Source organism: Larimichthys crocea, chromosome XXII, assembly GCF_000972845.2.
Source record: "Larimichthys crocea isolate SSNF chromosome XXII, L_crocea_2.0, whole genome shotgun sequence".
NCBI lineage: Eukaryota > Metazoa > Chordata > Actinopteri > Sciaenidae > Larimichthys > Larimichthys crocea.
The window spans coordinates 4,670,186-4,694,331 of NC_040032.1; the positions used below are offsets into that span (position 1 = coordinate 4,670,186).

Consider the following 24,146-nt stretch of genomic DNA (forward strand, 5'->3'; position numbering starts at 1 on the left):
CCAGTGGAGCTGCTCGATGGGCCTTTTTTTCATGACACACCGAACAGTTATGAGGCCTAGATTTATTTACATCTTTAATAAACAACACAGAATTTTCAAAGAGAGGACTGCTTGGACAAGAATAGCGTCCTCTTAAGAGTCAGCAGTCAGTTTCTGCGTTTAGAAGGCTTTCATCATCTTGCTTACATTTTATTGTTTTATTGTGTTGTGTTTATGAGTCAACTGTCTCTTTAAATCACATCCTGCTCATCTCGGTGGAACACAACCTCAGTCTACGTCCTCCCACTGCTGCAAGACTTGTCAAAATGTTCTGCTGCCTGAACTCTATGACCCTCTCCACTGCCAACTAGGACCTGCTCTCTCTCTGGAGATTTTTGAGCTTCCGCTCTTTTGTGCCTCTCCCATATTTTCTCACTTTCTTTTTTAGCTTTGCGTCTCTCTCCCTTCTGTTTTTAGCGGAGACGTCCTACTCTCTTCCTCTTTCCCCTTTCCTTCCTTTCTCTTCTGTTTTTAGTGAGGGACACTTCTTCTCTCCACCTTCTCTCTTCTTCTCCCTCACCCTCTCTCGTCCCCCATCTATTATTTAAGCATCAAAAATGAGGCCTGTTGTTGTTGTTGTTGTTGTTGCTGTTGCTGTATTCTAACTCATCTGCTGCTTCCTGTTTTATAAATCACACCAACTCCTTCTAAAACCATCTGCATCCTCTCGTGTTCAACCTTTTGCTCTCTGTTTCTGCCCCAAATACCACCCATTACTTATCACCCTTCCAGATGCCTTGTATTTCCTTTTCACTCTACTCTCTGTAGTTTATCCGGAGTGTGGTTTAACATTTAAAACTTGACATGATGGTGGCACCATATGGGAGTGTCCCACACTTCTCTTCAAGCAGTAATGTCTACTTGACCAATTTTCCACCCAGATACAGGCAAAGAAGTGAAATTGAATATTAAGACTTGTAGAAAGAATGTATGGACAATGACTTAATGAACGTAGCAGGTATCCATTGGCTGTTTTAAAGAAACTGCAGGTTCTTTTTTTCTCATTTCTGCTTAATTGAAATATTTAATTCAGAAATGTCTTTTTATAAAATAAATTAACAGAAAATGCTGTCTCTCTCAGAAGAGAGAAAAGTTTTCCCACCATCAATCATTTCTAATCAGATAAGCTTTTGCTTGAGCAAACAGGAAGTCCCATGCTTCGCTGATAGGAGGACTTGAATTGAAAATATTTGTAATCACCCCCTCTGGGCTGCAGGACTCCCTGGCAGAGTGCAGCGGGTCCAGACTCAGGTTGACCCAGGCTGCTGCCTTTGCTTCCCTCAGCAATCAATGGGCCTTACTGAACATTGGCATAATCAGTATGGGTGGACCCATGCCGCATTGAATAGTAACGGGGCTATGGGGGAGTTTCAGTAGGATGGCGGATTCAGTGCCATGGCAGGAAGGGTAAGGAAAGACCCTGGCATATCCTAACCCCTCTAGACCTGCAGCATTCATGATGGAAACATGAACCAAAATGCACCTACAAGAAATCAGGAAAACACAAGATGAAAACAGTTTAGTTAATGGTTGGTCTAACGAGTCATTTCATCGGGTATAAATTAGATTTGAATGAGGAAAGAAATGAGAAACATCATCAAAAACTACTTTACTGATCTACTGTTCAGTGTCATCATACTTCTGCTTAAACAGTTATATGCTCTATTTGATTTGATATTTGAAGCTACACTTACTGGCCTACCATTCATCGTACGATCAGATCAGATAGATAGCTACATTAAGCTGCTGAACCTCTATTGAGTGGAATAAGGAGATTAATTATTCTTCAGTACAGTCTATTGACCCTGTTTTTCAGTGCTGTGGCTTCATGCCCAGACAGCGTTATGAGTCTGATTAGGAAGTGAGCGCCTCAAGGCTTTACACTTTTTTTCCCCAGAAGGTACATAGTCAAATGACACTCTGAGTAACGCCTCATATAATTGCCAAACTGATTTCAATTCGAAAATTAAATATTGTGATTGTTGCAGTTTAAACTGTAGAAGCAATTGGTAAAAGTTATATAAGTGGTTTAGTGTAGTCCTAATGATTAGAGAGACGATTTCCAAGTTTGATCCATTCTGTCTGGTACCTGTAAGTCAGTAAAACAGTGCCAATCGAGCCATTACACTTGTAGAAGTTCATTAATTTGAGGAAGCTATAAACGTGTCCAAAATAGATTTTAAATTTACTGACTGTGTTCTGTAATCAATAAAAAAAACCTGACAAAATCTGAAACATTTCAATGTTGCTTCTAAACTTGGGAGACCAGTGGGGAAACATATGTTACTCTCACTATTTGAGAGAAACAATAGCTTTCAAAGCAGAGTTTCTGGATGTCTGTGGTTCCATATAATAGCTATTGCAGACCAAGACAAGACCCGAAACATCCAAAATAGCTATTGTAACACAGAAGGTGACATTTGAGAACTCGTGAGGGCCAGTGTGGTAATGGTAATTGCACCCTGTGTCATCAAGAATTTTACAAACAATTCATATATCTTAGAGATATCTTAGTTTTTTTTTTGAGGCTCAGATTTGCTGTGCTACAAGGGAATGAAGCAGTAAAACAACAAAACACATTTTCAGCATCTTGATAATGTTTGCTTTATTAAAAAATGCTGCGTTCAACAGGTTGTAGTAACCTGTCGATCATAAAATGCACTTTGTACTCTAATCGTCTGCATCATCAGATCAGTGGATGAAAACTGCAGGCACCATTAAAAGAGTATTAGATAGTTGCACCGTGGCTCCCCAGGTACCTGAATATGTTGACTGATCCATTTTTGTGCACTCAGACGGTGACCTTTGCCAGGTGATGTAATGCCACAGCCTCTTCCCGTTGGCCTTAACCGATTTATTGTGACCCTGAGCCCACAGGCAGGCTGATTGACAGATTGACACAACTCACACAGGGTGTCAAGGTAATGTGGCCTTTGAGCCCGAAGATGTGTGGTGTGGTAGGGGGCCGTCCAGATAAGAGCATGAGGAAAGGGAGAGTAAAAAAGGAGGGGGAGAGAGAGAGATAATCTGAGCGAGAGGCAACAATAGATAGAGGGCTTTTAGCATGCCGGGGGAGGTCTAGGATATCATATGCACACAGGAAGTAGGGGTGATATGGATCGATATGGGTTGCATTAGGCCAGACCATGCCCAAACTCACCTCCCATAAGTCATGAATTACTATTCAATCCCTCTAAACAAAAACACACATTGTTGAAAAGTGTTTCTTCCTCTCTTGCATGAACAATAAACACAACATTCCACAAAGCACCATAAATAAATATCATCGTTTTCAGAAATTACTGAGGTAACTGTTCTTTCGTACTGTGCACCATGTTGGAGTGTACTGCTAAGTGCTCTATTTAAGTCATTTGGGCATGTGAATGTGTCAGCTATTCATTGCATTTTAGACTGAATAAGCAGGGAGCAGCAGAGGATTTCATTCAAGGACGCTACAACTGAAGACATAAATGTAGTTATAAACCCTTTATTTATACAAGAACACTTGACTAAGCACATTGGCTGTTTTTTCCAACAGCCTGCTACATTTACAACACAGTTTTACTCCTAAGATCTGCATGTGCACATTCACTGGTCATTGCTAGCAGTCATTTGTTTACTTTTTTGCCCACAGCTAATCTGGGATATGATCAGGTGACAATAAATGGCCAGTCACCTATATAAAATGCACGTCATCAAATGTTACGATCGCACACTGTAAAAAAGAATGATCTTAATTTATAATTTGTTTTAAGTTGGGGAACTATTTAAACTTAAATTAAAGCTTTAAAGCTTAAATTGTTGCGTTTGTCAAACGAAGAAACTTATATCTGAGTTCCTTAAAATAAAGAAATAGTTAGGGTGACAAAGGTGAAGCTGACAAATTACTCCCATCAACTTTATGTTTTAAGTTTAATCAACAAGTTTTTTTTGTTTTTTTTTTGTGATACCAACACAGATATTTCAAGTTGTACAAACTCCTAAATCCTAGTTGAGACGGCATAAAATGACCAGTAAAACCAACAAACTTGGAATGATCTCTTGAGCTGTACAAACAGAACAATAAAAGTTGTTTAAACTAAGCATGTTGTACGATTAACTTAGCTGCAGACAAAGGTGACCATTCTCAGCTGATAATATAGCTCGCTTACCTAGTAGTTTACCACACTTCATCTTTTCACGTTGAACAAAGACAAAACTCTGTTTGATTGATGAATTGTTACAGTGACTTGAAAGAGCAAGTCTTGCATCCTGTATGTTTTAATTGTAATTACTGTCCATTAGCTATGATAGGCTGAAATTTTCAAGTGAAAATCGCACTCAGCACAAGCTGGTCAACATTGCTGGGCTAAATGGACTAAAGTAAGGCCGCTCATGTGGAGACGCACTCCAGCCTTTTGCATGTGCACACACACATAGTCGCTGTCTGTACTGTCTGACCCCTGTCCTTGCTAGTGTCTCATTCTCATGTGCACTTTAACACCCACAATGCTCACACAGGTCTACATCCTCACAATGGTCACAGCATAATACCCACATGCATAAAATACATGTGCACAGACACATAAATTACTCCCACTCATATATGCAGACTCCACCTACCAGAGCTCAGTCATGAGCTGCTACCCCCACTCGCACACACAAACACACACACATCATAGTGCTGATATTTCAACCACCCTTAGTCCCCACCTCCCCCAATTTCCTATGCTCCCATTATCTCACTTTTATTGATCCACATCCCCTCTTCTGCCTTGCACTGCCAGAGAGCCTCCACTGGATAATTTTCAAGGGCATTTATAAACACAAGATGGGATGGTTGCGTGATTGCTCTGTGAGTGTTTGTGAATTTGTGAGAAAGAGAGAGAGAAAAACAAAGAGAGAGAGGGAGAGCGTGAAGGGGAAGCAGACAGTTTGTGGTATGCCTGTATGTAAACAACTGTGATCAGGCAAGAGGAAGGTCAGTTTTGCAGCGCTAATAAATTAATCTTTTTATTTTATTTTTATGTTTGATCAATCAACCGCTACAGCAAGCAATACTCTGTCTCTTAGGGGCCATTTGCACATTCCCACAATAACATGTGCCGTTTGGTTCAGTGATGAAGAAAAGCAATTCTTTCTTTTCTTTAGTTTTGAATTGAAGTTGGAGGGTTTTCCCCCTTCTGCTTTCAACTGTTATTAGAACCACATTTCAGCTTTCACATTTTCACACTGAATATTCATCGACACAATAAACTCATTTTTGCTCATCATTCATCACTTATTTTGTCGTGTTGAGACATTCTGACAGCAACATGGAACATTCACACAAAAATCAGCCAAATAATTGTAACCATATAATAAAAACCACAATGGAAAAAATTTCAACCATAGCACCAGGTCGGCTCATGTCTAGCCATTCGCCTAAGACTTATTTTGTTGTCGAGATGAGTTTTTGTCAGGTAAAATCATGAAATATCTGATAAACGCTGGCAGTCAGGATCAGGGTTAGGTCGGCAGGCAAACAAAGTTAATTTCCTGGCCTTGCTTGGTACTGAAATTGTAGTCATCTCTGTCTGGGCTGAGGTGAGCTGGCCAAACGTGCGGAACAGGATCCAACATTAACAAAAACACAGCAGGAGAACCAAAAGGGTGGAGCTGCCCCTCCACCTGGCCCCTGGGTCAACCCGTAGGGGTGCCAGGGACGCTCAGCGTGTCTGTGTTTGTATGTGTGAAGTAGTGCTGGTTGGGCTAGAGGGCAGGAAGCATCTGTTAACAGAGGGGAGCCAGGAGGTACTAAGGTGTGTGTGCAAGTGTGTGTGTGTGTGTGTGTAGTTGAAGCCAAGTGTTTAGCCTTCCCTCCCATATCCGGCAGACCTGGCTGTAGCCCACCTTCCTTAGGGGCCCAGACAGAGACGCCTTGTACTTTCCTGTAACACAAACACATACAACAAAGCAAATTGATAGTGAACACGATCATGTTCGCTCTGTTAGAAACCCTGCATACACTGCATATTTACACCAGTGACTTCTTCACATATCTTCTCAGCCAGTACTGTAGAGGTGGGTGCTATCACATCAATTAACATTAAATCAACCCCATCAAAATCAATAGATCCTTTATCATAGCGCCATTTTGTATTCATACTGCTCTCCCGCAGTGGGAAGATAAAAGAGGGGTTGCACAATATAGATGGGGTGGGAGAGAAAAAAGCAGATGAATGAGGGAGAAAGGACATGGTTGGGAAATAAAAATTACAGAAAGTAAATCTCCTTTTTATTTTTGCCTACCTGGAGGCAAAGATGGATGAGTTGCCAGTGTATCATCAGAATCCAATGACCATCAGAAAATATTCTACTTTTTCAATGGTGGCTGGATAGACAGTGCTGATGGTCTTAAATCCTGAAGCAATAAACCTAAAACATGGTTTCAAGCAGGTTTAATTCGCTCTCTCCCTCCCCTTTTTGTTTTACCCTGAAAATTTGCTCACCCAGGTGTTAAAGCAAATAGAGGAGGAGGGCAGATGGCCCGCGACAGGTTGAATATTCCTTTCAAAAACATCTACCGCTACTTGGCAGCAACTAATGTCTGCTGCCTGCTGCCGCACACACGCACAAACAAACAAACACTCTCTCTCTAGATACTGACTGGAAGGAATTTCCACTAAAGCCCGGCTGTAATACCTCAAGTCCTCCAGAGGAGAATACTTGACTCTGCAGGGGTGCCGACCCATGCTAATTACCTTCTTCACTGTGGAAAAGCCGCCAGAAAATTGAATGAGTGGTAAAGACTGTGTGGGAAGAATGAGCATACAGCCAATTTAGAGCCATTACTCCACAAGAAAATCCAGACTGGTGTAGCTCAGCTGTTATTGCTTTAACAAGTCAGGTATTTCGCTTCCATAGTTCATGTTAAGTTCCTTGTGAAATCAGTTACATGGTTTGTCTAATATCTATTAAGCTACAGCAAGGAGTCTTGTACTTGTGACTCGGGTCAGAATCTGAATCATTTATCTGGTGACTACTCGACAGTGCTTTTGATTTTAGCACCAGACAGATAGAAGAAAAAGAAAAAAAACTCCAAACATATGCAGACACACTGTCTTTCACTCTACGCTTCCATTTCTATTTACTTACTTTGCTTATCCTTCCTTCCTTTTCTTTCTGTGTGTGTCCATTGCTGCAACTCTCTCCTTCATCACTCTCAGACAACTGGGGCAAAAGTCACAGGCCTTTGGCAGAGTTGGTGACAGTGCCATTCAGCATCCCGTCTGTCACAATGCTGGCACAACAAAATGTGGAGACTGCCAACTAATGGCTGTTTATCCACTATAGTAGCTTGCCAACCACTTTCTATCCAGGCTAAAAAACTTGCCAACCAATGATTGTTGAACCCTGCAACTCTCAAACCAATGCCTGCCAAATAACAGGATGCAGTTTTTTCATAACAGCGATTAAAATGTGTTTCAGAGAGCTTTCTAGCCAATATGTTGCTATGCAGAATCCCCACCTTATGTTGGGAAAAAGTTCTTCTTTCAAGCTGCCACACTTTCAGGTTCCAACCATTGGTGTCTCATCTTCTCTTCCAAAGCATTTCTGAGCATATGTCGCTGAGAAAAAATACTGTGTGTTTATTGCAACATTATTGTTTAAATTTTTGTCACTATTGTCCAGCTTAAGTTTTCAGTTGCTGCACAAACTTGTGTCGTATTAGATTATATTGGCGCTATTTCCTCAGACGGTGTCTATTATTTCCTTTTTATACTGAGATGAGTGACATGCTGTATACTGCTGTTAAAACGTAGTCTGTGACTCCAGATTTTGATTTTGTGTTGCACCTCGATAAAGAGACCGCGATATTCTGACTTAGCCCTCGTGTCAATCACAACCCAAAACTCTGGGTCATATATTTCCTATAATGCAATCTGATCCTCCTCCTCCTCCTGCTTAAATGCCTTGGAACAAAAATTAGTTTTTAAGTCTCAAGCTGAAATTGAGATGACCCTGATGGCATCACTATGACATAATCAGGGTTTCAGCTTCTTCCAGAGTCATGGACATTTTCCAATCTCCCAAGAAGACATTTTTCAACTGAAAGTCATGTCTAAAATCAGTCTGAAAACAGAGGAGTGTCCGTTTAGTATTAAAGAATGTTTGCAAAGAAAACCGAGCCGCCACATTAACTTCTGACTCGGCAGACTGCGCGCACTCTTCTCAATGCACAATCGAGTGTTTTTTTAAATTTTTTTGTGGGAAGTATTTATTCAGTTATCTGAGGGTTTAATCTTCATCTGCGCTCCAGTGGAATAGATAAATAAATCATGTAAAAACGGCAGCAGCAACGCACACATTTTATTTTGGTCGAGATGTTCAGGAGCCGCCTTTTTAGAAAGTAGGGCTGGCAGGAGATGGGAGGTAGTGTCACCGTGAGGAGCACACAAAAGTGTGTTTGTGTGTGTGTGTGAGAGAGGGACAGAAAGAATCCATGTGTGCCTGTGTTCTTGTTTGTTTGTATGCACATGTAGTCTCCTCTGCGTGTGATTATTTGAGTCCTCATATGGTGTTAACCCTCTGTTAACTCCACCCGCCATCCCCACCTCTCTTTTCCTCCCTCCTTCACTTTCTCTGTGGCATGTGTGCCTTTGCAGTTGTCGCCTCCAATTCCAACTTCAATTCATTACATCTCCCCTTTTCCCAGCTCTCTCGCTCTCTCTCTCTCTCTCTCTCTCTCTCTCTCTCTCTCTCTCTCTCTTTCTCTCTCTCTTTCTCTCTCCCCCTCTCTCTCCCTCTCTGAGATATGGTCTGGACTTCAGTCTGGAGTGAGGTAGAATTGGATTCTGAAGAGAATATTTGAGGCTTTATATCTTCATCTATTCACTCCCTTTCACTTCATCCTCATTCCAACTTCTCACTGTCAGCCCTATCTCTATTATACCCTCTTCTCCACTCTCTACTACCTTTGCCCCCACGGCCCCCTCCCAGCTCAATCCACTCTCAATCCTATGCTGCACTCTACCTCTCTCACCTTCTCCTCTTACACTCTTTCTTTTGGACTCACCCTCTCTGTCTCGCTCTCACTCAGTCATATTCTCCATCTATTTTCTCCCCATCTCCATCCGTCTCCCTGCACTGTATCTTAATCCAACTGTCTGTGGACTTGCCAGTAATAGAGTGGATAGTAGCTCTGTTTTGAGCCTATTCAATAAGCTCAGTGTACGCTTTACTGAATGGAGCTCATAGAGGCGGGCAGTTGACATGTAGTATGTTTCAACTGTGTGTGCTGGCATCATTTTGTGCTGTGTGTTTCTTTTTGTATGTGTTGTTGGAGGCATTCCTTTGTTCATGCATGTGTATGTGCATGTATTTTACATTTCTGTTGCTCATGAATGTGTGTGTTTCCCGACACTGTCACCCTCTTACAACATTAGACCACGCTAAGAGGGAGTCTCAATTGATCAAAGCTTTCTGCAGCACTATGGGGCTAAATCTGGAGCTTCAAAATGTGTGTGTGTGTGTGTGTGTGTGTGTGTCTCGTTCCAGACAGCAGAGCCAATGTTCTCACCTGGCCAGTCTGATGAGCCTGCTTGCAGTCTTTTCACTCCTTTTTGCTGCCTTTGATGCAGAATTGCATGTGGAAGCAGAAATGGGACTTTGATCCACTAGGGAGAAAACGCAAGAATGGAGAATATGTACCAAAAAATAGACAGAAAGAGGTAACAGAAAGTAACACAGTTGGAGAGACAGCGAAACTGAAGAGCGGAGGCTGTAATAAGGTAGTGAATCTTTGGATATATAGAGAGAGATGGCAGTGTTAATAACAAAGACAATCAAAGCAAAGAAGTGAGATGGGCCGGAAAGAGACAAGAATGACTCAGAGAGCAGAGATATGAATTTAGACATCAAGTTCAGTGTCACATGAAAGGAAAGACCTCATTTGTGTTGCGAGATGATGGCTCGATTGTGTCATTGTGCAGAGGTGAACGGCAGCTGTCTGTCGTGTGGTTTCTGGTGTAACTACTCGCTCTGAACTAGCTCAACATGTGGTGACAGCTGTTATGATCGAAGATGAAGATGTTTACAGCTCATGTTTAAAGACTTTCTGGTTATAATGTTATAAATCCAAAGTGGGAGGGCCTTTTACGGAATTAACCTTCTAATTAACACCAATTAAAGTTGCCAAAAAAGTCTGGCTCTCAAGATGGTCATATATTGATGATGGTGATCTAGAATACAGTGCTTATTTTATGTTGCAATGTTTGTGACCCACTTTACCTATGATTTAACAGATGGATACCTAAAATATATTGAAAAAAAAACCCCTATGCAAGCACCTGCAACTATTTTCAGTATTTAAAAAGTGATACAAGTGTGAACATCTTGCATACGATGGTTGTGCTGCTTGGCTTGCTCCAGTCAAGTCATGTCAAGGCAGTTTGTCACTGCTGACATCTACAGGCCGGCCATGTTCATGTCAAATACCCCTCCAGTGACCTCACTCTCCTTTACCGTGGCTGTATTTACTCAGCTGCGGGGTTATGAGTAGTATATAGCTGCTACTTTCAGCAAAGAGAGTTCTAAAACGGGACTTAATTGTTGTTATTCCTGAAACCTCCACAGTATGTGTGCATTTTGAGTCTGCAGAACTAAGCTGGTGATGTAATCTTTCTTCTGAGGGGCATTTAATGATATTTGAATAAACGTTAGTGACCGCTATCATAATCCTATATGTTTATAATTAGAGATTATTGGGTATTAATTACTTATTGGGAATTATTTGTTTGTGTGTTTTTGGTCAGTTGTTTAAGTATAACCAGGAAACATGACAAAGGAAGATCTTGGTGGTTTATCTCTTGCAAAAGCACCAGCATCTATTTATATTCATAAACAAAGGGACTCATGAATAATACATTGATTTCTGCCACCTTATTTCCATCGTACATTATTTACGTCTGCATATACCATAATTTTTTCCAGTGATTACAGCAAACAAAAAAAATCCTCTCTGAGGATGCTTTATTATACTTTGGAGACCCCAAACAATACCTCTTTCTCAATGATTCTGTCATTTTGTTTTCTCTATGCAAACACAAAATCATGTCTTTAAATATTCATTGAGCTTTGTTTGTGTCATTGTTTTTTTAACCCATTTTAATTATCATCCTCATCAGGATTCATTAGCCTCATCATATTTTCTTTAATTACTTAGCTAAGCCATTTGTCCCCTTTATTATTCATCCTAATGTATTGTTCTCGCGTTTGCTTCCGTTCTTCTTTGTCTCATTCTGTGCGTCGATTTATATGTCTTCGCCTTGCTCCATTTCTTTCTTCACTGTCTGTCAATGTCTATAGTCTCAGGTATGACCTGCCATTTAGTCATTAAATCCTAACTGCGTCCTAACAAAGGCCTCAACATTATTGGGTCATAAAATTATTAAAACATAATTCAAGGTGAAGTAGCAGCATTATTTTAAAACTGATCAGATTCAGTTTTATCACACCCTTCTTCTGTCTATGTGTTTTAATGGCTTGACCCCTTCTGGAACCCTTAACCAGCCAATTCCAGGGTATTATTCGAAACAGACCAGACCTCATCCGTTAATGTCTTCAAGGTTTCCCAAAGCATCTCTCTACACATTGACCTACAATGTAGCAAAGATTATCCCAACACTAAATTGCCTTTGGGAAAGCCAGTCTCTTGTCTGTGTAGCCAAATGGCCAGTCTGGGCTTTATGGCCCATTTTATCACTGAGGAAATAGGGGGAACTGAGCACTCAGGCCCATAGCTAGTTAATCTTATTGTTAAAATTGGATGCAATAAGTGAAACAGTTGGGTTTTATTGAAGAAGGAAAAAGAAGACATCACCCTGATATGTTTTTGGTTTGTTTAGCTTTCAGGCCCACAGAAAGACAAATGTAATCATAAAGTTAGCTAAGAGAAATGCAGAGTGGCTATTTGTATGTCAATTTTCTTTCTCAGTGATTGATTGATGCGTGGAGGGAAGGATCTTTATTTGGGTTGTAAACTGCCATGTAAAAATCCACAAATGAGAAATCATGAATTATGTCATTTTATTAAAGTAGCTTGTACTCCAACCACAAAGTCTTTGGGTGGTTTTATTAGTAGTAAATGATCAAACAGCTATACACACATTAAAACATACAGCTACATCAGAAAATTCCTTTCTGTTGAGCTCCCGTCATGACATAATGCTGAGCCCAACCAGTTGTTCTCTTTGTTCATGACATTAGCCAATTATTCATTTATAAGCTGCCACAAGCTTCAGGTCTTCTTCCTTCCAGGTTTTCATACTCTTTGACTGCTGAATCTTTCTTAAATTGCATCTTTCATCACCCCTCTTATGATAGATGATAAGGTTGATTTCCCTGGAGTTAATCAGACTGTGTGACTGGTGATGTGAAAGCTTGGTTTGTTTGACTGCGAAATAACATTTAAAGCCAGCTCAATCCTCCTATGATTGTGCCCGCTCGTTGAAATGATAGAATTGTACAGCAGAAGGAACCTTGCACATTTATATTTAATCTCTTAACTCTCATCCTTAATGCATGAGGAGAATGGGAGACCCCTTAAACACCCCACCCCCCACCAGTAGGCCCACTGGGAGAGGGAAAGAGGAGGATTAGAGTAGGATTAAGTCTGTGGTGTGAATAGGAGCCACAAGACCGCCACAATTATTCACTTCCCCCTTCACTCCCTAACTGCACCCCGCCTTTCAATCCTTTCCTCATTCATACACTCAGACAAACACATGAACCCCTTCTGCCTGTTCTTTGACTTATTTCATTCCCTGGCATCCTTCCTATGAGGAACTTTGTCTCTCACATGTAACCCTGATTGTATCTCTTAAGTCTTTTTCATAAATCCAACAAAACAGGCATGAGCTGAATAAATTGCCCAATTAGATCATAACCAGGACTTCCTAACAAAGCCACATGCAGAGAGTTGCTTGTCGTAAAGCTAGAAGGCCAAGTAGAGTCAGGTCAATTTTATCTGCCTGTATTGTTTAAACACACATTTTTTGGATTTGACAAGGTGTTGGAAAAAAGATGAAAATATAATTTGGAAAAATAGTGCTTGAGGTAATTACTCAGTACTCTAAACAGTTATTCCTGTCCATTGCTTGCAATGCTCCACAGACTGTCACTGAACGAGGATGTGACAACTGGTGGCACACTGTATTAACAGACTGTCAACCTGTATCTTCCTAAAGTCTCAGCTGATTGCATGACAACAGGTTATGGCAAAATAGTCTGGTACCTAACACCCAGTAAAATTGTTTTAGTGCTTTGGTTTTTGCATGGATTAGACAGAGTAAATATAACTATTAATGTGTGAGCTTCGGAGGTGCTTGCAGGTGGATTTTGTTACCTTTGGATAGAGTTATTCTAACCATTTTCACCTGTTTCCAACCTTTTGCTCTGTAAAAGTGAAAGGTGAAATTGATAGATTTTGCATCAGTGGATTCATTTTCCCTCCTGCCCACAGTGGTCATTAAGGCTTCAACAGCAAGATACGTTTTAAAATCCATCAGCGATGCAGCCTGTGGGACAACAGAAAACATTTTTCTTCCATTTTTAACTCACCACGGTTGTGTCTCTCTTTGCTCCCCTTCAGGCAAGGTGCTGTTTCCATTAATGTGCGGTCATATCTGAGTGAAGCGTAAAAGTCTGAATGACAAAAAGCCAATACTTGAACAGGTAGATGAAGCCAGCAAGGTTATAAATAATATGTCTGAAAAAGGCTTCAGTTTATCTTCCAAAATGCCAATATGTTTTGGATACCTTGTTCCCTTTACAATAAATACAAAATATCAGTATTAGCATCAACCACAACAAAATACAGCCTACGTCAGGCTGTAATGGTGGGTTAGTTTAATGGCACCTTAACCCTCACCTCCCTATAACCAAGTCTAGAGTTTTAACTTACTATGAAACACCATCCATAACGCCAAACTAAAGTCTTGAAGAACTGAGGATACTTTTAGCCAAAATGTCAAACTCGCAGTGAATTTTTATCCTTTTCTGTAACTTTCCCCTGAGTCCTGATCGCCTCAGCAGTTTGACACATTAACTTCTATGTCCATGAATGTGGATTTGGGTGATATAAATTGATGCAGGGGCTTATAACCGCTCCATCACACAAAAAATCAATAAGCATTTACCGGTAATGAAATTAACAATCACTCTTTGTCCCCTCGCTCACTTTTTCTGTCTTTTCTTATTCACACACAAATGCAACCATCTAGTAGTAAAGAGCGTTGGTCAACAGCAAGTATCTGGGATGAGAGTAGAGAATTCTACTTGTGTAGTATGTATGTGATTTAGTCAATAACATCAACAGTCAGGGATTAGGTGTTATCTGTGGTTCAATAAGTGAAACACACAATGCATTACAACACCTTACCTAATGGGGAATGGATTTCACTTAAATACTCCTTCAGTCACTCGAACACTAATGTCAGAGACCTGTGAGTGAGTATATGTGTGTGAATGCTATAGTAGAACACTTTGAAATGGAAAAAATAGATACTTTTTACCCTGATATCTTAAATAAAAATAAGTAGGGACATGAGAGAAACACAGAGAGACCAAGAATTTATTAATAATAAAGTGGTACACTATGTTAATATAGAGTTGTGTGATGAAGGCATGAGACACATTAATGTAACTAAACTTTACTTTTACAATGGATTACATGGATGGATTGCAGATTTTGGGTGTATGTGAGTCGGATATTTCACTGTGTAATTACTCAAAAAATAAATCCACAGTGCATGGATTACTGCTCTTATTAATAATACTGATTTCCTTTAGGCTTCAGGGTGGGGTCCATACAGAAACAAACAAATAATCAGTGCATCAATAACAAGTCAATCACTGAATTGCTTTTCCTTTGACCAAAGTGTATAGCTCTTCATAGTACTTCTTATAGGCTTGAGTCAATTTTTTCATTTCTTGTTCAGGGAAAGAGGGAGCCATGTACAAATCTACTGACTACCGACTGTGTGAAGAACATGCAATGAACGTAAAATAATAGGCAAACTTAACACATTATATACATAATGCATACATTTGACACTCACAAAATGTCTGACAGTAAATGCACTATATTGAAAGTGACTGTTTTTACAATCACAAAAGTAAGGTAAAGAGAATTAAAATTAGGATGCATATTTATCGTCCATTTTCACTTACTGTTTAGTGACTTGTTTCAAATCACAGAAGCCTTGGACTTGAGGACTTGGCATGTTTTAAAAGGTTAGTTTTGGGTCTATGGATATCTAGTCATAAGTGATTTAGGTCACACCTTCATGTCCTTCATGTTGTGTAAACCCATTGTACATGAATTCATTAAACTGAGTGATCTCCTTTAATATGCCACACATTAAGAACAAGCCAACGAGCTTCTTAAACTCCACCCCTCGGTACTGTTTCCCTGTGGTCTTGGGAAAGAGGGGGAAGGGTTAAGTGCTGATGGGGTCGTACAGTACAGCAGGCCTATTAGTAGAGAGTACTGAGGGGGCAGCACCCCCAGACTCAATGTCTTTAATATTACATGTTGGCACTGCGGTTACTTTCAGCCTCAGCCAGCTTCCAAGCTTCACTTTGGCTTGGTGGAGCTTTGCATGTATAACTGTTGGCATGAGCTTTTCAGTGACTGTTTATGTGTGTGTTTGGACGGCCAACGTTGCCTGATGTGGAGATGGAGGAGGTGTGCTGTAGGTTTGCCATTTGTCGCAGGAGGACTTCTTCTCTCACACTGCCTCGATCCAAACTGGTAAGACTTGAGAATCAGAGGGTTGGCTTTCTTCTAGAGCAGAGAGGACCTAGTACATCTGTCCACCTGCCCAAGAAATATAGATGAAACCTAGCTGCCTCTTTAACCAGTCTCTTAGAAACTGTCTGCAGTGGCAACCTTTGTCAAACTACCTCCTCTAAGTATCCTGTAATCTTCATCTAATGTAAAAACATCTAAATATTAGAGTGCAAAACCACTCCAACCTTATGTTGGTAAATTTTGGGTAAGCAATGTCGATGAATTCAGAGTAAAGGAGTAAAACTTGGACTTGACCTTTGGTTGAGCTGCTTGTAAACACTGGATGAAGCTCGTGTCTCACTTTGTTGACTGACTGGTTAGACATGGAGTATGCATCAAGCTTTTGCATTCACCATTGAGTCTACCAGAAGGTAGTGTCTTTGGGTATTCTTTTGTATGTGCCAAATGTCTCTCTGTTGGTGTAACTCTGAATTCTCTCACCGAGCAGTGAATTAATTAATGGTTGAAATCGGTCTTTAAAGTTAGACACTATAGAGTATCACACCAGGGCATGCAGATATGTTCACTCACACATAAACTGTTTATTTACTGTCAGTTGGTGCAGTGCTTCACTTTGATCTTAATGTCATTTGAAGACTTGTAAAGAGGATGCACAGATATCGCTTCACAGTGCTCTGCTCAAACATTTAAACTCGCTCTGACTCTCACGCTTTTTCAATACCTAACAAACCAGACATAAGGTAGCCTCATTGTTGAACCTGGACTTTGAAATTAGCTAAATCTTGTAGGCTCAGTCTGTTGGTGTGTGCATTATTCTAGGTTTAATCATTAGTTTAAAGGTTACATATTGATCTGGTGACCTGTTTGTCACCAGATCTATGTCTCTTTGGTAGTTTTTGTCATTGACAGTGACATTGACGTGTTGTCCTCTTGCACAGCTGAAACTACATACAGAGAATATATGAAATGGATTTTAATAAATCAGTTGGCCTAGCTGACAACTTTGTCTCATTCTGAAACTGAGGGCTTAGGTTTGAGCGTTCATGTGCATGTTTGTCTGTTCAGTGTGTATGCATAGCACATAACATCTAAGCTGTCTGCACAAAAGAAAGCCAGCCATGCCATCCTAATAAGACAGCCATGGCCAGAATTTACAGTTTTGTAGTTTTATTAAGGTCACTCCAAAAATATAAAACCAGCCTCCCACCTCCAACCCTCCTCTATCAGAAATGATATCAACCTCCAGCCTTGGATCATAATTTATAGTCGTCTGAAGTGTCTTCAGTTCCATCTTCTTCGTGTTAATTATCTTGGAGTGTAACATGTCAAACAGTGCCAAACCACTTTGGCTTTCAAGCTGATGAAACAGCCCTGTGTGTGTGTGTGTGTGTGTGTGTGTGTGTGTGTGTGTGTGTGTGTGTGTGTGTGTGTGTGTGTGTGTGTGTGTGTGTACGAGTGTGTGTGTGTGTGTTTGCAGGCTCAAATGTTTGCCTCTGCTGAACTCATATCCTCTTCACGTTTTCTCTCCCAATGTCTCCACCACTTCCTGTCTGTCTGAGCAGCTTCCTGCTGACCTCAATAAGATGCACCTAACAGACCACGCCCACCAGCAGGTGATGCACATGGCTCCCAGCCAATCAGGATGCAGCATCGCCAGCGACTCTGGAAGTAGCAGCTTATCAGATATTTACCAGGTTGGTACCTCATTGCTTGTAACATTTTTATCTCACTAGATTTTTTTCTTTTTAATGCTTTTTTTTTTTTTTTGGAATGACATGCTCTTTTTTTTCCATACATTTGGAGTTTAATACCAGTGGTGTACAACATTAAAATCCTGACACATTGATGTTTTCCAGAAGCTCCAGTTCTATGAAACCTCAAATGTTCTGCCAAAGACATTTTCCCCTTTACTTTGCCATATTCTTTTCACCTCTGTTAGATATTTTAAGGTGACATTTTGATATAAGAAGTTCATTGTTCAACATTGGTACTATCTAAAATATAGAGAATATAGAGAATTGTAATGCTTCATCAGTTTGCTACCTTCAATTTAAGTCTTTTTGAATATTTTGTTGCTCTTACTGTCAAAGAAATATTTTGAAAAATGAAAAATGTTTTTCTCTTCCTTGCCACCATGTTTACATTACACACAAAAAATAATGAAGCCTGTCAAATATCGGCGACAAACCCCTGTCTCTTCCACCACCACACTGCGACAACATCTGCTCTGTGGCAAAAGTGTTTTACTGATGGTGGATTCTCCCCAGCTTGATTTGCTCCAATTCTGTCTGTCTACCTGTAGCATATCTATCAACCCTCTACCCTCCCTCTTTATAATCCTTGGTATCTCGCTAATTATTGTGCATCTGTGGTACATCCTGTTGATCCGTCTCCCTCCGTACTTCCTGCTGTGGACGAAAGGTCACATTCAGGAAATGAATCTAACCTTTAAAGCTCTGTCTATACCTGTACCACAGGTATATATTAACATTAGATAGCTCAGTTCTAATGCTCAACTCAGAATGATGATTATTGATCAGTGATTAGTATTCCTTTGGTCTGCTTCCACAGCTAGTATGCAGTGAAGAGTGCTGGTGAAATTTAGATTCTAACATCCTGTTACGGTGGTCATGTCAGACATAATGTTCAATTTATATTTCCCTAAAGAAGAATATAAGGAATAATTGAGCATGGGACTTAATCTCACTATTGGAGATTATTTACCTTAGGAAGCATCCCATTTCCTCAGTTTTTTGGCATTACATCTATAGATATAGTACATGTCTTCTGAAATAAGGCAAACACGTTCATTTATTGGAAGCCCTGGAAACATAAGACCTTTGAACTTGTTGATTGTGTTCTTTTAAACAAGTATTCCATTTTATTTGACCCTTGCGGTCCTCAGCGAATGTTGCTTTTAATATCTGTACCAGAGGACGCTTATTCTGCATATTGTTTTTTAATTGCAGTGAGCCAGCTAAATGCACAAAGTGGGAAAGGTCTTTGTATTTTACTCTCTCCTCTTGTATCAGCCTTACCTTTACGTGACATTTTTGAGCATTCAGTAGCTCAGTGTGCCTTGGAATTAAATGCCTCTCTTGAGGGTAGGGTATTTAAATGGCTGTGAATCAATAATCCATAAAAGAGTACATGACAAGGCTGTCGTCTCATCATTTTAATACCTCACATCTCCTAATCTCCCCTCTTTACACAAGAAGCCATAATAAATCCAGAACCTTTTAGTCTCAGCTCTTCACGACCTACATGCTTTATTCTTCATACATGTTTGTGTGTATAGGTTGGGAGTGTTTCCATTCGACACCAGCTTGTTAGCGGTCATCAGCTGAACTGGTGAGGTACATTAGCTACAAACTAATGAGCTAGTTACAAGTTAATGAGCTGGTATGATCAATGGGCACAGCTTGCCACAAAACTAATGAGGAGGTCGCAGTGAGGAATGTTAACAATGCTAATAGTGCCAGGATATAGATTTTATTTTACTCCCATTTTAGCAAGTCAAGAGCGAAAAATACCAACCACAAGTCAAGTGCAAGTACTTTATTCCCCAGCGACCTTGCAAAGCTAATTTGGAGGCCCTCGGTCTCTATTCAAAGTGTATCTTATTATCTGATTATGTTGCACTTCTAACATGGATTCTGCTTCACACTTTCAACAAAGAAAATCCAAATTATAAGATAGAGAAAGTATTATTAGACAGACTGAGACATTGGGAAGTCTGCTGTCAGGGTTGCACTAGTTACCTCAAACATAAGAGCGCAAGAATTATGGAATCCATCAGTCATTGTCAGAAGAATAAACAGACTAAAATGATTTCATGTATTTTAACCTCTTTATCTGCCACAACCTGTCCTTTCTGCTCAGCCTGTCTGTGAAGCGTTTGCAGATTGATGTAAGTCAGGTCAACCTGGGTCAGACGTTTTAACACCAGAGACCTGATCTCTTCATCCTGAGATTAGAATATTAATCACACAGATCTGATCCCATCAGCTTGTCACCGACCCGGCTCTGTGTTTGTTTACAGCTGTCTCAAAGCGCTGACCCTCCAGTCAGCTGTGGTCCTCGGCTGTCAGTGCAACAGACTGTTTTTGTTATTGGTATCTCCCACTCGTTCTCTTTTTTTCCCTTCATTTTACACCGTCTCCTCAACTTTTCAACCTTTTTCTGCCTTCTCCTGTTGGCTCATATTTCACCCTTGTGCCCTTTCCCTTCTTTACATCCCTCTCCTGTCAGTCACCCTCTATTCTTCTGTTATTCTCAACAATTCTTTTCTTTGCCTTTCCCCCTTGTCTTTCATCTCTATTGGCTCTACCGGCTATATCCTGAATTTCTGCTTGCCTCTTTCTTTTCTGTCACTGCTATTCTGACACAGCATGAAATGTGGGCAGATCCTCATGTCCCTCATCTCTAGGAAATGTGCTCCTGGCTCAAACTCCTTCTGAGACGGGGGGACTTACACAAAAGGGCACATCCTGCATTCAGAATGAACTAGGCCTCTCAAAAGCACTGAAAGTTATGTCAGTGACAGAGTGTGAGAAGAAAAGCTAGAGGTTATTGTCTCAGGATTGCTCTGTTCTTTCCACATACCTTAATGTCTCTGTTTTGTAACAAAGTTTAAACAGATGGCCCATTTTCTGTAAGAATTGAATAGGCTGCATAGCAGCATCTATCTGACATTATGAAGATTCCTCTCTTGTTGGGAACTATAAAAAGTACAACTGCATTTTCAGCCTTTGTCTTGTTCTGAACATTGTTTCCTGAGGAATACATGAGACGAATGTCCTCCAAAAATCAATAAATAGAGGTGAGGCAAAATTAAAAGCACTGCAGAACAACATGCAGGGGATGCTGTTGTTGGGCTGTTTGGTTTGAGTGTCTTAATAAATATGGAGCATCTGTCTCATTTATTATTTTAGTCAAAAAAAATAAAATCAGGTATTTACATTTCATTTAGTTTTTTTTCTATTCTTATACAGTATATTAGGTCAAATTAAATGTATCTGGTGCAGAAGAGGGCAGAGCTGAGCAGCTGGTGTGTTTTTTAAAGTCCTCTAAATAGCTTGTCCAACCTAATTTATGAAAACAAGAGTGGACCTGTGGCTGAACTCAGGATGGACTGTTAGCTTAATCCCCTTGCCTCAGAGAAACCTATAAAATCCTTTGGCCAGGTACCAAATCTCCTAGAACCTAAGAGCTCGATCGTAGTATTAGTTAGGGAGTCCATCTTGGTGTCCCACAAGCTGCAAAAGCTAATATCGCAATTAGGTTTTCTACTCTTCTAAATCATTGGCTGGCAAAATGTAGGTATATAAGTGCTAAGGTAATACCCCTGAAACTTTTAGACTTACTCTTTATTCCATGATCACCCCTGAATATGGTTATGCATAGAAAACAAAATAAACTAAAATAAAAGAAGTGGACAGCAACTTAACTAATACCAGATGTAACAAATGAGAAAACAAGCACAAATGCCCAATAGTTACTTCAACTTTTTTTTTTTAACAAACATTTTGATTTTCTTGTGTTGAATAATTTACCAATTCTTGGATTGATCCTGTGGTATCGTTGAATTGATAACAGCTAGAAGTTAAGACAGACTCGCGTTGTGCAATACAGTAGTAGTCTTAAAAACATAGTCGCACAAACAATTCTTCTTTGAAACCACACCAAAATGTAGACATAGTAGTTCTGTCCACCCAGCTAATCAAGAATAAAAATAAAAAGAACTTAATTAAAAAACCATGCTCATTTTTTCTAGAGGGTTTCCTTTTCTTTAAAGGCCTACCTGTTAGAGGTAACAGATGGCCTGCAGTGCTGCAGGTACCATCAGGGAGCTCCTCTTTTCACCTCTCGGTTGACGGTTCAATTCCCAGCTGACCTGAAAAGCCCCTGTGCCCCTTTAGAACCATACTCTGCCAACCATCTGTCTGCCCCACACAGGGGAAATATGGTGGAAAATGAATTATTACTGCTGGATTTAAATATTTGGCTGCTGGCCTGCTGGTTTTCTAGTTTGGGACATGGTGTCGGGGTGTTAGCTCAGGGTCGCAGGTACAGCTGCTCATTCCAAGGTTATTCTTTATGGGTTGTGTGGATAGGTGGAAAGTGAAAATGGAATCGAGCTGTAAAATTGTGGTATTTGATATAGCCTGGTGATTTTGATGACTTAAAATAGCTTTTGCACAACTTTGAGTAAAACTAGTTGTTGCCCTGCTTGGTCCTTACATTGATTACTATGTATCAGTGTCTTGTATTAATACTGAATGCCCTTAAACCTCATTTTAGTTTGATTTGAAATAGTCATGCCACAGTATGGTGCAGCCTGAATACCACTTCAGTAAACTGGTGCACTATTTCAAGGCCTGCAAACCATCTTGTGATGATACACATCACTGCTCCATTATTAATTTCTAGGTCACATTATTATTCAAGCTTCAGATAGACCTTTTTGAGTCAAGCAACTAAAACCCTGTCTACATGTATTGGGTGTCCTGAAAATCCATAAAAGATTTGTTTTTTTAAATTTTTGTTTCATAAAAAGTTGATTTTTGTTTCTTTTTCTGGAGTTAAGTTACTATCTTAACTACCGGTATCTCAATTTCTAAGACTTCTTCTTTCCCCCCTACTATTACCAACCACTGTGCTGCCTTCTCTGCTGTCTTTGCTCCAGGCCACAGAGAGTGAGCTGGGAGATGTGGACCTGTCTGGACTTCCAGAGGCTGCAGTGGACAGCGAGGAAGAGGAGGAGGAAGATGAGGACCTGGAGAGAGCTTCAGACACTCTTCTGGGTCGGGACTTAGTCAGGGAGTGTCTGGAAAAAGACCCAGCCGATCGCAATGATGACGACATTGGTCAGTCTAACTCAACACTGCTTTTCTAGCTTTAAGTTAATTTTAAATGGTATCCAGCATTATAAAATTGCTTTGAAAGGTCATTCATTCTTGCTTGTCTATAGTCAGCCACTGAATAGTGCACTTCATCTCAATAAAAATGCTGAAGGAGGAGCCCTCAAAGACACCATCTATCATTCAGTAAGCACAGGGGAGATACACAAATGCCCCTCTCACAAAAAGACCCCTTGCAGTGGTCTCTAAACACCAGTGCTCTTCCAGTGTGTATTTTTAGGCAGGCAATCAGAGAGACGACCTCATTAGTGGGACTCAGTGGGGTCCTGGAGGAGAAGGTGACCACATCAGAGAGCTAGAAGGTGTTGTAAAGGCCCAGCCTGCTGTGTGCCTGCTGGGAGGCTGGCCTTCTCATGGCCTTCACCGCAGAGTGGTCACAAGAAGTTCATTCATAGTAAAGTTATGCAGTTAACAGGACGATGTGTCTAAGTTCCACCCTGAAATCTATGAATATATACATTTATATATACATTTTTATTAAGTTCACTTAAGTTCAGTTTTGACAATTGGACACCAGTGGACTAAATGTCTAAATACAGAGGATGTCACTCAGTACTGTCCTGTATACCTTGTGACTTTATCCAATATTATAGTAGTATTTATAGTAGCCATTATGGTATATTTATATTCCCAGTTAGCTTGCAGAGGTTGTAATGCCCAAATTGGGACCCAGGCAAGGGGTTATTTGGTAAATCTCAGGGGTTGTGAGATGCTTATACAAATAGGAAAGCAGAAAAAAAAACAATTTCTTCATTTCTACTTTGGAAATTTAGGTTTATTTTTTTCCAGAAGTTCTTCTGTCCATCTTAAATACTGAATAACTGTACTTTTTCTGACCGTTAAAAGGTGAACTTCTTGCAACCCATGAATATGTGCAAACTGATAAGGGGTCATATGAAGACATAGCTTAATTTTAAGGGGTCACAAGCCAAACAATTGGGAACCATCGCTTTACCCAGTCTTAAATACTTCCAACCAAACCTTGGTTTCCATTGCTGCCTGATGAATAACATTGCCAGTTTAATGTAGTTAAAAAAAATCTTTAGTCTGATAAGTGTTTATTTTTGCATATATAATCTTGTCTTGTATAGCTTTTTTCTGCTTAACTTGCATTTTTCTACTTTAGGTTATTTACATTCACATTTATATTCAATGTAAACTTGATTTTTCACCTCTGACAAACATCCAACTATCTTGAACTTCAAACTGTCAAAAACCCCCACCAAGAATGACTTAAAATGCCAACTGTTTAACCTAGGTTTTTTTGAAAGACCAAAGGAAAGAGGCACATGGATGATAGAGAGATAGAAAGTGGGAATGAATGAGCCAGGCTGCATACTGTGCAGGTTGGAGCTGGGTCACTGTGTTCTCAGCCACAGTGCAGAGGAAATAGACAGATGAGAACTAGT

The 24,146-nt window shown here is 40.1% G+C and overlaps 1 protein-coding gene across 8 annotated transcripts in view; it reads left to right on the forward strand.

Annotated features, from left to right (window-relative positions):
• Positions 1-24,146, forward strand: part of rapgef6 (Rap guanine nucleotide exchange factor (GEF) 6) — a 138,480-nt gene that overhangs the window by 72,325 nt on the left and 42,009 nt on the right. For all 8 annotated transcript variants that reach the window (XM_027273316.1, XM_027273317.1, XM_027273314.1 and 5 more), the window contains 2 exons: positions 17,377-17,508; positions 22,503-22,683. In XM_027273316.1, coding sequence (XP_027129117.1) covers positions 17,377-17,508; positions 22,503-22,683 — 313 coding nt within the window. The remainder of the gene's footprint in view (positions 1-17,376; positions 17,509-22,502; positions 22,684-24,146) is intronic.